General features: G+C 36.4%; 1 protein-coding gene across 7 annotated transcripts in view; it reads right to left on the bottom strand.

Annotated features, from left to right (window-relative positions):
- PPP4R1 (protein phosphatase 4 regulatory subunit 1) overlaps positions 1–14404 on the bottom strand; it is a 76082-nt gene that overhangs the window by 33234 nt on the left and 28444 nt on the right. For 4 of the 7 annotated variants that reach the window (XM_046671341.1, XM_046671343.1, XM_046671345.1 and 1 more), the window contains 4 exons: positions 11638–11773; positions 10602–10708; positions 3264–3406; positions 2615–2761 (listed from right to left, as the gene is read on the bottom strand). In XM_046671341.1, the coding sequence (XP_046527297.1) occupies positions 2615–2761; positions 3264–3406; positions 10602–10708; positions 11638–11773 (533 nt within the window). The remainder of the gene's footprint in view (positions 1–2614; positions 2762–3263; positions 3407–10601; positions 10709–11637; positions 11774–14404) is intronic. The other 3 variants (XM_046671344.1, XM_046671346.1, XM_046671342.1) reach the window with 1 other exon arrangement.

The following is a 14404-nucleotide window of genomic DNA, read 5'->3' as shown; positions in this document are numbered from 1 at the left end:
GAAAGAAAAAATCTCTATTCACATATGACATGATCGTCTACAAGGAAAATCCCAAGGAATCTATAAAGAAGCCACTAGAACACGTAAGTGAGTTTAGGAAGTTAGTAGGACATACGTCAGAACACAAAAATCCAATGTATTTCTATAAATTAGCAATGAACAACTGGAAACATTTCAAAACAGTATCATTCACAATAGTGTTAAAGAACACGAAATCTAACAAAATACATACATGAACTGTCTATTGAACACTACAAAACATTGACGAGATAAATCAATGGAGAGATCTACCCCGCTCAGGGATTGCTAGGCTAACCATCATTCCCAACCTGATCTGTAGTTTCAACACATTCCCTGCGAAAGTCTCAGACCTCAGAACCGCGACTACACCTGCATCTCCCAAACCCCAAAGCCAGTTTTCCTTTTGTTTGGTTTTGATTAAAGTTTTCTTTTTTTTTTAAATTTTTCCTTCTTCTTGCCAAACCCCCCAGTACATAGTTGTATATTTTAGTTGTGGATCCTTCTAGTTGTGACATGTGGGATGCTGCTTCAGCGTGGCCTGACAACCGGTGCCATGTCGGCGCCCAGGATTCAAACCCATGAAACCCTTGGCTGCCGAAGCGGAGTGCGCGAACTTAACGACTTGGCCACGGGGCCAGCCCCTGGTTTTTGTTTTTTGACTCCGTACTACTTCTAAGCTTTTCCAAGCTCTAGGTAAAAACCCAAAGCTATACTGTATCACCAATCTAGTATAATTAAATTTATCAGAATGAACTATTCCCAACAGATAGAAAAAGTGGGAGGCCAGGAAATGTAAAATATGACAAAATAAACATACAATCAATTGTAAGAGAAACATGGTTACATGGTTTTCATACTAGTGCGGGATATAGTCTTTTTATTATAACGTTTTATTATTGTTAAATCCCATCAAAAATTATAATAGAGCAAGTTAAACCCCACTCAATAAAAATAACTATGCCAAAATTTACTTCCTGCATTGAGGAACTTATGAAATTAAAAAAAAATCTGTGTGGAACTTGACAGAGATGGTGACTGTACAACATTGTGAAGGTACTAAATGCTACTTAACTATAACTTCAAAATGGTTAATTGTATATTATGTGAATTTCACTTCAATAAAAATGATATTACTGGGAAAAAAGTATCTAAATTTATTATCAGCCAGCCCTAGCAGTCTAGTGGTTAGGATCTGGCACTCTCAACTGCCACGGCCCAGGTTCATTTCCCAGGCAGGCAACCCTATCACCTATCTTTTGGTTGTCATACTTGGTGGCTGCATGCTGCTGTGACGCTGGAAAGCTATTCGACCAGTATTTCAGATACCAGCAGGGTCACCCACAGGGGAGAGGTTTCAGCGGAGCTTCCAGACTAGACAGACTGGGAAGAAGGACCTGGCCACCCACTTCTGAAAAAACTGGCCATGAAAACCCTGTGAATAACAGCAGAGCGCTGTCTGATACAGCACCGGAAGGTGAGAGGATGGCACAGAAAGACTGGGCAGGGTTCCGCTATGCTGTCCACAGGGTCACCAGGAGTCGGAAACGACTTGACAGCATTAACAACAACAAAAATTTATTATTAACTGGTACCTGAGTATCCAAAAATAAAATAATTACATCAAGGAATTTCCAAAGGAAAGGAACTACAGAGATGATCTAATTCATCCTACTCATGATCCAGAAGCACTATAAAATTCTGGTGTAATTTTTTTCATATCAACAAAGATGCAATTATATTATTTTAGGTTTAAGTAGTAAACTTTCACTAGCCAAACAGATTTGAATAAATTTTCAGATGAACTTACCACTGTCCTAATTTATTATCAGAATTCTTACTCTTTGAACTCAGGAGGCACAGATGTGAACTGCAACAGATACTACTATATTCTAATTCATGCCCTATTTACGGATGGCTCTCAAATAATCAAAATATTTGCTAACCATGTCAAAAACCCAGAAAGCTTAATATTACACTTGACTTAATTATGTGCATAATGACTTAATCTGTTTATTCTTCTAATAATCATAATTTCTATCATCTATCATATCACAGTATAATGACTCGCCTGACATCCTTCCCCCAAAGACCATAGTGTCAAGGGCAGGAGCCAAGTATTATTAGCATTTTTCCTACCGTGCTTACACAGTGCTGGAAAAGTGTTCAACAGCAATTAAAGAGGTTCAAATGTTTCTTCATTCAATACAGGGGTTTTTTTACACCTGTTTTTTTTTCCCAACTGTACTGGTTGTTTCTCCTGTCTTATTTTTCCATTTTGACATAATAATAAATTTAGTTACTTATTATTTTCTTGCTGCATATCTGGCTTTCTCAGAGGTCCGTGATAGAGCCATCTAATTCCCAGGTGCTTAGCACAACATGGCACCCACAGAAATACATCTCTTCCTTTGTAAGCTTATGTCCCTTTCTATCCTAGAATTATATTTCAAATTTAATGATTTGCACCTACTTTGATAGATAAGATGTATAAACCCTATAGTAAGTAATATAGCATAATATTTCATGAATACCCCCTATTAGTCAATATAGTGACTAATTTTTTACCTAAACTGAAAAATCATGTTCTACTTACAGCAACGGCTTCTGTTTTCACATCGTCGTTGCTATCTGGGGCAGTTAGTTCTATGAGGACGGGGCACACTTTTGTCTCCACATCAAATCGCTCAATTAACTCCTGCTCCAGCAGAGCCAGCAAAGCTGCCTGACTTGTTTTTCTTACCTAGGAAAAAATTAACAGCACAACAAAGTACATACGCGATATAAGAAAACTCTATTACTTGATTTTCACAAGTGTAAAGACTTCTCATCCCAAGTTAAATGGATTCATAACTAGCAAAACCTTCTAAATAAAAATCTGTGGCTATTTTCCTCAACTATTGCAAAAACTGAACTTGGCAGTCTGTGTTATGATAAATGAAGTGAAACCGAAAAGCCATCCTTGTAAAAGAAGTCTCACAAGGTAACAAATTTTTTGAGGGTCACCTATGAAGGTACCAAATGAGAATGCAGCTACTAGGCACTGTCTATAAGGGCATTAAGGAGGCCACCTAGATTTGCCAGATTCTCAAGACATATGGGTCTAAGACAAATGGTCATTTTGAAAAACAGAATAACGAAGTCAACGAGGAAAAAAACATTCAAATGAGACCCCCTAGGGTAGGCCACTCTACATACATCATACTGCATAAACTTTCTTAAGAACAGGTAAATGGCACTCTTACCTGATTATTCTGATCTGCGAGATATCTAACCACAATAGGTAGTAAATATTTGGAAAAAGCATATGGGATTGAAGGCCGGTTTTCTTGACAAAACAATGCAATATGAGGCACCTGTTCCATCAGCTCTGCTCTCACAGTTGGTTCTATCGAAATAATAGAAATGTGAGCAAACACATTCTCCCATAGGAACAAAATTTTCGCCTGCACTTGAGACTATTAGGAAAGCTTTGGAGTCACTTTCACCCTCAACAGAAAAGGGGCTTAAAAAATGTTCTCTAACTCTATGATCCCTTTCACCCCCCCGAGTGAAAGGACCTTCCCCTGTCCCAAACTTCTATCTTCACAATGCAATCATTTCCTATAATGATTAGATTTATTCATCACCTATGTTGTGCTACACTGTGCTAGGGGTTAAATATCCGAAATTCACAGCAACTATAATATGGTATTATCTTTACACTCTACTATTGAAGAACCATCTATGACAAATTATAAGGACTGGCTCCTAATCTAAATTTAGTTAATGAACGGAGGATTTATAGTTAGACTTAACTAAGACTAAAAAGGGTAAGTGAATATTAAAGGAGACCAATAGATTTAAACAAACAAAAAGCCTGAAAAGACCCAAGTATATATGTTAATTTAAATATGACAAATAAGGCATTTCAAATCTCTGGGTTTCAAAAGGATGAACTATCCAATAAGTAATGAATGGCAGGAAAATCAGCTACTTATGTGAGAAAAAAAGATAAGATTTATACACCACACACCATACATTATCTCTGGGTGAATTAAAGTTCTAAACATTTTTCTTAAAGATCAAAAGCACTAAAAGATAACACTTTAAAAATGTTTAATCTTGAGGTGGGAAGCTCCTTCAAGGCAAACAAACCCCAAAAACCAACTAAAAGATGAGTTAATTTCACTTTATAAAGACGTTATTATTGGGGCCAGCCTGAGGGCACAGCGGTTAAGTGCACACGTTCCGCTTCGGCAGCCCAGGGTTCGCCAGTTTGGATCCCGGGTGTGGACACGGCACCGCTTGGCAAGCTATGGTGTGGTAGGCGTCCCACATATAAAGCGGAGGAAGATGGGCATAGATATCAGGGCCAGTCTTCCTCAGCGAAAAGAGGAGGATTGGCAGCAGTTAGCTCAGGGCTAATCTTCCTCCAAAAAAAAAAAGATGTCATTATAGATAACAGATACCACATTCAGTTAAAAGGCACAAGAGCCTGGGAGAAAATACACATATAACAAAGTATCAATAACTAAATACACAAAGAACTCATTGTTCAAATGAATACATCAAAGAAAACAAGGATAAGAACAGACAATTCACAGGAGAAATGCAAGTGACTAAACCACATACAGACCTGAGGATTATCAACACAAGTCATCACATCAGACCTAATCAGAACTTGGTACCTATTAATGATTATATTAAAGTTACTTAAGGTAAATATGCATGAACATGTCCAGAGGAACATTAGATTTCAACAAATAGAAATTAAATTATCAGTACAAAATGTACTAGCATTTTACAAAGCTAAGAATCTTATCAACAAACCAATATTTGGAATTTCTACTACATGGCTGTGCCATTTGAAGTTAAACAGTATTTAAATAAAATAGAATGCTTCTGTTTTGAAAAACAAAAACAATTAAAAGAAAAGTAGACACATAAGCCTCTACTTTTCCTCACTGACCCTGAATTCGCTAACATTGACCTAATACCTATATTTTTGAAGCAAAAGGACATAAGTTACAGTTTTAGTTAAAAATGAAATCAGTAACTTTTCTTTCTTCAAGGCCCTGCTTAAGCAAAGAGACCGATGGAACAAAACCAAGTCCAGAAACGGACTTATGCACATACAGACTACAGATTTATCCAAAAGTGAAAGGGAAAGATGGTCTTTTCAATAAAAGATGCTGTGTTAACTGGATACCCACATTAAAAAAAAGAAAAACAAAATAAAACTTGTCGCCCACTTCCTATCATACATAAAAATAAAGCCCAGGTAGAATGCAGATCTACGTGTCAAAGGTAAAAACGATAAAGCTTCTAAATCATTTAACACAGGAGAACACATTCATGACTTTGAGGTAAAGAAAATATGGGTAGTACACAAATAGTACTACCCATAAAAGAAAAGAACTTCTTTTCTTTAACAGGTACCACTAAGAGAGTGGAAAGACAAGTCAGAGTGAAAAAGGCACCTACAATACACACAAACAACATACGGCTCACATTCAGAACAAAGAATTCCTGCAAATCTGTAAGAAAAAGATTGTCAATTTTAAAAAAGGAGAAGAGACTAGAACAGATATTTCAAAAAAGAAGATGCCCAAAGAGTCAATAAGCATGTAACCAGCTGTTCAGCTTTACTGGTTATTGAGGAAATATAAATTAAAACCACAATGAGATATAAATTTAAATGAAAACTTTAAAGAAGTGTTGGTGAAGATGTGAACCAACAGGAACTCTCATACACTGCTGGTGGGACCAGAAAGTGTTGCACCACTGTGAAAAACTCTATGGCCTATCAAGAGGAATATAAGCATACCCTATGACCTAGTAACTCCAATTCTAGGTATATACTCCCAAAATGTATGCATATGTGCTCCACGTGACTCCTGGGCTCACAGCAGCGTTAACAGCCTAAAGCTAGAAGCAATCCATATGTCCACTAACAGAACACTGGATAACTAAGTTGCAGTGTATCCATCCATACAGCATTGTAATATATTCATACGCTAATCACCAAACAACAATTTAAAAAACCTATAAATAGGCAATGGCCCAGCGGTGCAGTGGTTAATTTGTGCGCTCTGCTTCGGCAGCCTGGGGTTTGCAGGTTCGGATCCTGGATGGGTGTGGACCTACACACTGCTCATTAAGCCATGCTGTGGCGGCATCCCATATATAACATAGAGGAAGACTGGCACAGATGTTAGCTCAGCGACAATCTTCTTCAAGCAAAAAGAGGAAGATTGGCAACAGATGATAGCTCAGGGCCAATCTTCCTCACAAAAAAATAATTAAAAAAATCTATAAATATAGTTACATGCAACAACATGATGAGGTTTAGAAGTATAAAGAAGCTAGACACAAAATAATACATTCAGTATGACTCCATATAAAGTTCAGACAAGCAAACTACACATTTAGTTGTCAAAATGCTGATTACCTTCAGGGAAGAAGGACAGGACAGAAATAAGGAGGTACACTGAGACGGTTTCTGGGACGCTAGTCCTATTTCTTGATCTGAATGCTAATTACATGGGCCTTCATTTTGTGATACTTCATGGAGCTGAACATTTATAGTTCATGTACTTTTCATACGGTGTTATATTCAATATTAAAAGAAAAGGAAAAAAATTTGCTTCAAGTATGTCATTTCTGAAACCCTAGAAATATACTTATAACTGGTTTGGATTCCAAATTTATACATCCAGGAATAGTCTGAGAACTGCCTCCCACTTCCCTCCCCTCACCCTTAAAATCAGCACAGACATACACACATGCAGGAAATTTACATGAAATTACTCCTGGTTGCTAACAATCCTGAGTCTAGTAGAACAACAAGTCACTTGAGGGTCACTCGCACTCCCACAACGAAGGTTGACCAGAACACCAAATACCTATGAAGATCCACTAAAGATGAGCTCACAATCCAAAACTATAAAAAAAAAAAGAGACGAGAAATGATCCTTCAGGGCCGAGCGGTTAAGTTCACGTGCTCTGCTTTGGTGGCCCAGGGTTTCACTGGTTTGGATCCTGGGTACAGACATGGCACTGCTCATCAGGCCATGCTGGGCGGCATGCCACATGCCACAACTAGAAGGACCCACAACTAAAAATACACAACTATGTACTAGGGGGCTTTGGGGAGAAAGAGGAAAAATAAAATCTTAAAAAAAACCAGTACAACTGAAATCTCACAAGGTTGTAATCTATCATAACATTAATTAAAAAAAAAAAAAACCAGAAATGATCCTTCAGTAGTAAAAATATTAAGACACAACTCATGGGATTATGACATCAAGAACTTCAGCTACTACAAACAATCTTTAGAAGTTATGATCATTTTAAACATTCTGTTTTAAAGATATAATAAAAGGAAACATACTGAAAAGAAACATACTAGGGAAAGAAAAACAGGAGGATCTGAAAACAAAGCACTGAAGACTCTTGAAAATGAAAAATGAAGTGAACAGAATGAAACAGTCAACAGTCAGACAGCAGGTCAGAATTGGGTAGCAAACGCTTTGTGAGAGAAATTACCAAAATGTAAATGGGAGACAAAGGCCTAGAGAGTTCGAACAGGTAAGAGCCATGGAAAACACATTTATCTAACAAGAGTTCTATGTTCTGAACCACGTACAAAATATCTACTCAAACAGAAAATAAACTTGAAAGGGAGTTTGAGATGGAAGAGAGGCAATATTCAAAACGTTAAAGGTTGAAAATTTCCCGTATCTGATGGAAAGACAAGAATCCTCAAATTGAAGAAGCAGGGTAAAGTCCTGAGTAAAATAAATAAAAATAAACCCGTACTTAAACACATGACAGCAAAACTACAGAATGTCAAGAAGAAACAGCCTTAACAGCAATCAGAAAGAAAAAACGGGAGTCCCACAAAGACTAACTTAGACTAGCAGACTTCTCAACAGTCACAACAGTAAGACGAGAATGGAATATTGGAACTATCAACTAGATTTTCACATTCAGCTTAAGAGTAATGGTGAAATGTCCCTTTCAGACAAAGGAAAAAGGGCATGTCACTGCCAGACCCTCATCAATACACGTCCTTTCAGAAAGAGGAAACTGAACCAGAAAAGAATCAGATAAAAGATGTACTGATGAGGGGAAAAAGCTTAGTAGATTTAGCAGTAAATCTAAACAAGCATTTACTATACAAAATCATAGAAAATATAAAAGATAAATTTAGGGAAATTAAAAAATCAAGGTAAAAGTTGATAAAGATAAGGCAGAAGAAAGATTTAAAAGTTCTAAGCTCCTTATTTGTTTGGGAGGATGGATGATATGCCTTAACTTTTAGAGTTGTGTATTTTTCAATAGTCTTTATCTTACTTGAACATCACAACGGATCCAGCCTACCAAGTTAGAAACCTTAGGTCAACTCCCTCTTCCTCCCTTCCCTTCAACTACCATAGCAGCCCTGAAACCCCTCCCTAGCACTCTGCAATTCTTTCAAACAACTCCAAACAATTAGTAGAGGCTCCCAACCAGCCTTCCTGTCACCCATCTTTTTTATTATCAAGTCAATCCATACTGCTATTGTTCTAAACCACAAAAAAACTCTAGCATCGCAGTGTATGAACCTTTACAATCTAGCCCCTCAACTACCTTAACAGCCCCATTTTTCTAAACTGGAGACTCAGTAAGGAAACTCACTGTTGACCAAATGGGCCACTATCTTCATCTCTTCCTGCCCCTAAACCTGTGCTTTTCTCTGCAGAGTATGCTCTTTCCCTCTCTTACCTTATCATTCTATCAAATCCAATTCAAATGTCACTAACTTTCTGAAGAGAGCCCCAATCCTCCCCACTGTGATTTCTTCTTTATATATTGGTTGCATTCATTACACTGTTAATTTGATGACAGGAATTCTTACTCATCTCAGTAACGGCTCTAGCTTTCAATCTAGAACCTGGCACTGTTCTACATTTACTGAATGAATAGAAAGCGTAAATGTCAAGAGATACTTATCACGAACTCAACAACTTGAGAACATATTTTAAGAATATATATACACATATTTAATAAAATCAGGACTATAGTTGGTAAACAGGTAAAGAAAATAAATTCCTCTTTAAAGAATATCTATGTCTCTACTAAGAAAGGAATGAGATGCAACAGAGCCAAAAATTTAAGTCAAATTGTTGCATCTCTGCCAAATAAAAAAATAAATTATAAGTAAAAATTACAACTGATGAGACTCTCCTAAAACCATTCTAGAACAAGCACATACTTGGAGCAATTATGCACACAGAACATCATAATGAGACAGATTATTAATAAGCTTACAAATGTTTTTTCTACTCTACAAGAAAATAAAAAATATTTAAGGCTTATGTAAAGAGTAAACATATTCCCATAAAATGAATTGCTTACCAAAAGATGAGCTCATCTAAAAATTAAAAAATCAGACTTGTTGACACGCCAAAAAGTTTGTTGGAAATTGAAAAATAACACATTTTAATTGAGAGTTAATAGGTTTAAGAAAAAAATTTTAATTTATTTTTGAATGTTTCTAAAATCAAATATAACAATATGCTTAAAATTTAACATTAGGGGGGCCAGCCTGGTGATGTAGTGGTTAAGTCTGCATGCTCCACTTCAGTGGCCTGGGGTTCTCGGGTTCAGATCCCAGGCGTGGACCTACACACCACTCATCAAGCCATGCTGTGGCAGTGTCCCATATACAAAAAATAGAGGGAGATTGGCACAGATGTTAGCTCAGCAACAAACTTCCTCAAGCAAAAAGAGGAAGACTGGCAACAGATGTTAACTCAGGGTCAATCTTCCACACCAAAAAAAAAAGAGAGAGAGAGAAAAGAAAAAGCAATATTATGTTAAAATGGTAAATTTTATGTTGTGTATATTTTACCCCAACAAAACATTTTTTCAAAATTTAATATAATTGCATTCTAAGCCTCAAATCAAGTTTACTTCTTTCTTAAGCAGACCCTCCCATCTTTACTTTGGAGACAAACAGCTTTAGTTTCACAATGGGTGATTGACCTTTTTTTGGCAAGTGAGCAAGCAAACAAAAGAAAGTATTTTTGGGGCCGCCAGATGGCCCAATGGTGTAGTAGCTAAGTTTGGCATGCTCAGTTTTGCAGGTTCGGATCCCAGGCACGGACCTATACCACTCATCAGCCATGGTGATGGCAATCCACATATAAAGTGGAGGAAGATTGGCACAGATGTTAGCTCAGGGCTAACCTTCCTCAGCAAAAAAAAAAGAAAAAAGCATTTTATATTTGCTTAAAAAAATTTACAGCCCACTTTTACAACTACCTTTTAATTTATTCAAAATTACTTTTTAAGTTTTTATTAATCCTAAAATATCAATGTACATGATGGAAAACAATGTTCTTAGATTTTTCTGATGAGAAATTTCCAAAATTAAACTAAATGGACCTACTATAAAATGTGTGGATCTTAGTAAGAGGTTTTTATTTTCTTGTTACTGATAGGTTTGATAATTAGGAAATCTTTTAAAGAAATCTCATATCACACTAAGTTTTTCATTAGTTTTTAGAAACACAAACTTGGTAAAGGAAACTTTTCTCTGCATAAACATATACCTGAATCGTCAGCTAATCTGCTAATTCTTTCCAAGACAGCAATACAATCTCTTTCATCATCGCAGACTTCCCTCAATGTATCCAGCAAACTCCGGGCCACCATTTGTCTACACAGAAAAAGAAAATTATATAGTGTTCAGTGGCATCATAGTTAATAGAGGCATATCCAGTTTTATTGTGCTTCACTTTATTGCATTTTGCAGATACTGAGATTTTTTAAAAAGACCCTCCACCAGCAAGAAGCTTACAACTCACTGAAGGCTCAGATGATGGTTAGCTTTTTTTAGCAACAAAGTATTTCTTAATTAAGGTGAGTACATTCTTTTTTTTAGACATAGTGTTATTGCACACTTAGGAGACCACAGTACAGCATAAATACAACTTTTATACGCACTGGGAAACCAAAAACCCATGTGATTTGCTTTAGGGTGATACTCGCTTTACTGCAGTGGTTGGAACCAAATCCACAATATCTCTGAGGTATGCCTGCATTTAGAATGTCAAAAGACAGAATCCATATAGTTTTAAAGAAAACGTTTTTCTTAATACATTTTATAACACATATTAAGTCCCTAATTTCCTAAGTGACAAATGCCAATATGGGTTTTATTTTAACAAGGCGAGACTGAATATTTACCAAAATATTTTTCATTTTTATCTAACTCATTTGACAAATTTCTAAGGTCATTTCAAACAGCTATCTTCAATTATCATAATAGGAAAATATACTCATTCTTCATTATATAAAAACATTATCTTTACATCTTTTCCTAAATGAGTTTTATACATCTCTACTCAAAAAATTTAAGCGAAGACTTCGATTTCCCAGTCGGATACAGGTGGTCTGGGGACCATCCTTGAAGAAACATCAGGAAGAGTGTTAGCTCTTGGTCACTGCTGCGTCCCAATCCCCTGAACATCACCTGGCACACAGTAGGTGTACCTACTGGAAACTGGATAATTTTATTTTCCCTACTGAAATTAATGCAATAAAAACCATCCTTCCACTTCCACTTTAACGAAAATATGCACATACCTGTTAAATACGTTCTCACTTGCAGCATACTTGTCCAATCTCCCCAGTGGCGTCAACATTTCATCTTGTGAGACAAAGTCCAGTGCTGAAGGTATAATAATCACATCAGACTCTGAGCTGTAGTCATCCACACCAACTATCAGAGACATCAGAAATACTCCTTATAACGCTTTGAAACTAAAAAGCACCCCTTGCCTGTCTGAAGTAGCATAACTAAAACTGCCCTCAATGTTTCTGGAGTAGTACAAAGAATCACAAGAGAATCTTAGAATCAATTCAGAAACCATGAATAACTGAAGGATGCTTCCTCTCTTTTTACTACAGATATGTTCTGTCTCTAGATGCATAGGGGTTGTAGAAACTCACTATGGGATGATCACAAAACAGAGTGAGCAGAGAAGACTGATCACGGAGATCTAAGAACCTACACATTCAATCAGAACACTAACTACTTGTAAATAAATAAAATGTCAAACACTGACACAGTTAATACTGCAATGCAGTCAGAGAAAAATTCACATTATATGCAGAGGAACAAGGATAAGAATTACAGTAGACTTCTCATCAGAAACAATACCAGCTGGACGACAGTCGACCCAAAATCTTTAAAGTACTGAAAGGAAACACTGTCAACTGACAGCTCTACATCCAGTATACAGACGTCTTTCAATGGCTTTGAAACTTCTATCTTTCAAATATGAAGGTGAAACAAAGGCTTTTTCAGACGCACAAAAGCTGAGAGATATCATCACCAGCAGATGTACACTACAAGAAATATTAAAGGAAGTCCTTCAAGCAAAAAGAAAATTACACCAGATGGAAATGTGGATCTACAAAAAGAATGAAGAGCATCAGAAATGGTAATTATGTGGGTAAATATAAAAGCCTTTCCTTATTTAAAAAAAATCTCTTTAAAAGATAATTGACTGTTTAAAGCAAAAATATGTACTCTAAAATAAAGAGAGAAAAAATGGACTGTGGGATTCATACCATACATATAAGAGAAATGTACGACTACAGAAGTACAAACACAGGAAAAGGGTAAATTATACTGTCCTAAAGTTCTTACACAGTATGTGAAGAGATATCTATTACTTGAAGGTAGACTGTAATAAGTTAAAGACATAAACTAATTATAAACCCTATAGCAAACATTAAACATCAAAAACCCACCAAAGATATACACCTAGTAAGCCAATAAGGACCATAAAATGGAATCATAAAACATACTCAATCCAAAACAAGGCAGAAAAAGAGGATAAAGGAAGGAAGAGCTAGGACAAATAGATGGGAAGTAGCAACATGAAAGATTTAAACTCAACCACATGAATAATCACATTAAGAGCAAATGATCTAACTACCCCAATTAAAAGGCAGAGATTGTCAAATTGGATTAAAAATAACACCTAACGTGAAAATAATTACACAGTGAAGTCATTTTATACAGGTTATTCTGAGCTACAATTCACAGCAAAGTACCTTATCTATTATGAATCAGAGTTGTAAAAACCATTCAGACACTCTCATTTGGCCTCAGTTTTCTCCTTTGTAACAAAGGATTGTTGAGCTAGCATGACCTCAAAGGTACTTCTTTATGCAGGCTCTAGAATTCTATGACTATGACCAAACTGTTTCATCAGCCTCACAGTTGTTAATCTTAAAGATAAACATTAATAATATTGATTCTGGTCCACAGAAAGCCAGAGGCAGTGGAGGAGGAGCCTAGAGCAGCGACTGTCAAACAGTGCTGTGTTTAAGATTTGGAGCGCTTACCTCTAAAAATGCAGGTTCCCAGATGTCATATCCAGATACTGATTATGTAGATTTGGAGTGAGGCCCAGGAGAATTCATTTTTAATAAATACCCCCACTAATTCAAATACAGATTGTGGAACAACCATATTTGAGAAACATATTCCTAAAGGATAACAAACTCATATTTTTGCTTCAGCTTTTGTTATCACTCTATCGATCATGGTTGACAATTACTAGTATACAAAGGGAGGTATTCGACTCTGGCATAAGCACTGGTGACAAAGGTTCATTTCTATTTCCCAGTACTACTGCATCCTGCCAATATCTGTGGAATCATTCTGGCCTGAATCACCCATTCCAAATTCAAAATTTCCTCATCCATTCTTGATTGGACTAATAAGACTCTGGATTTCATCTTTATGGAGGCCACAAGGATTTAATTACCATGGCTACAGACGACACACTTAAGTCTTACCCAGTCATCCTGCAAATACCAGCCACAGGTAACAAGAAGGAAAAAAATAATAATAAAAAAACTATCACCACTAATGAAGAGATGTTACAGCATATACCCTAAGTGATGGTGCAGTCAATAACATCCTTAGATAAAACAGACACCACAGAGGGAATAAATGTAGCTATATTGCTGCAAGGATCCTATAGTTTATGCAAAGTAGTACATTAACTTTGAATAGATTACGATAAATTAAAGATGTGAATTACAATCCTAAAACATGCAACAAAGGATAGCTAAAAAGCCAACAGAGGAATTAAAATGAAATACTAAAAACTATTCGGTTAACCCAAAGGAAGACAGTCAGGAAAGGAGCAATAGACAAAAAAGAGACAAATAAAAAAGGCAAACCTAAATCAGATCAGTAATTACATTACATAAAATGGACTAAATGTTTAAGTTAAAAGACAGAGGTTCCCAGACTACTAAAAAAATAACACCCAGAGCTAGCCTTGATGGCCTGGTGGTTAAAGTTTTGCAAATTCTGCTTTGGCAGCCC

This window comes from Equus quagga, chromosome 9, assembly GCF_021613505.1.
Source record: "Equus quagga isolate Etosha38 chromosome 9, UCLA_HA_Equagga_1.0, whole genome shotgun sequence".
In the NCBI taxonomy this organism is placed as follows: Eukaryota; Metazoa; Chordata; class Mammalia; order Perissodactyla; family Equidae; genus Equus; species Equus quagga.
This window is presented reverse-complemented; position numbering and strand designations above follow the sequence as displayed.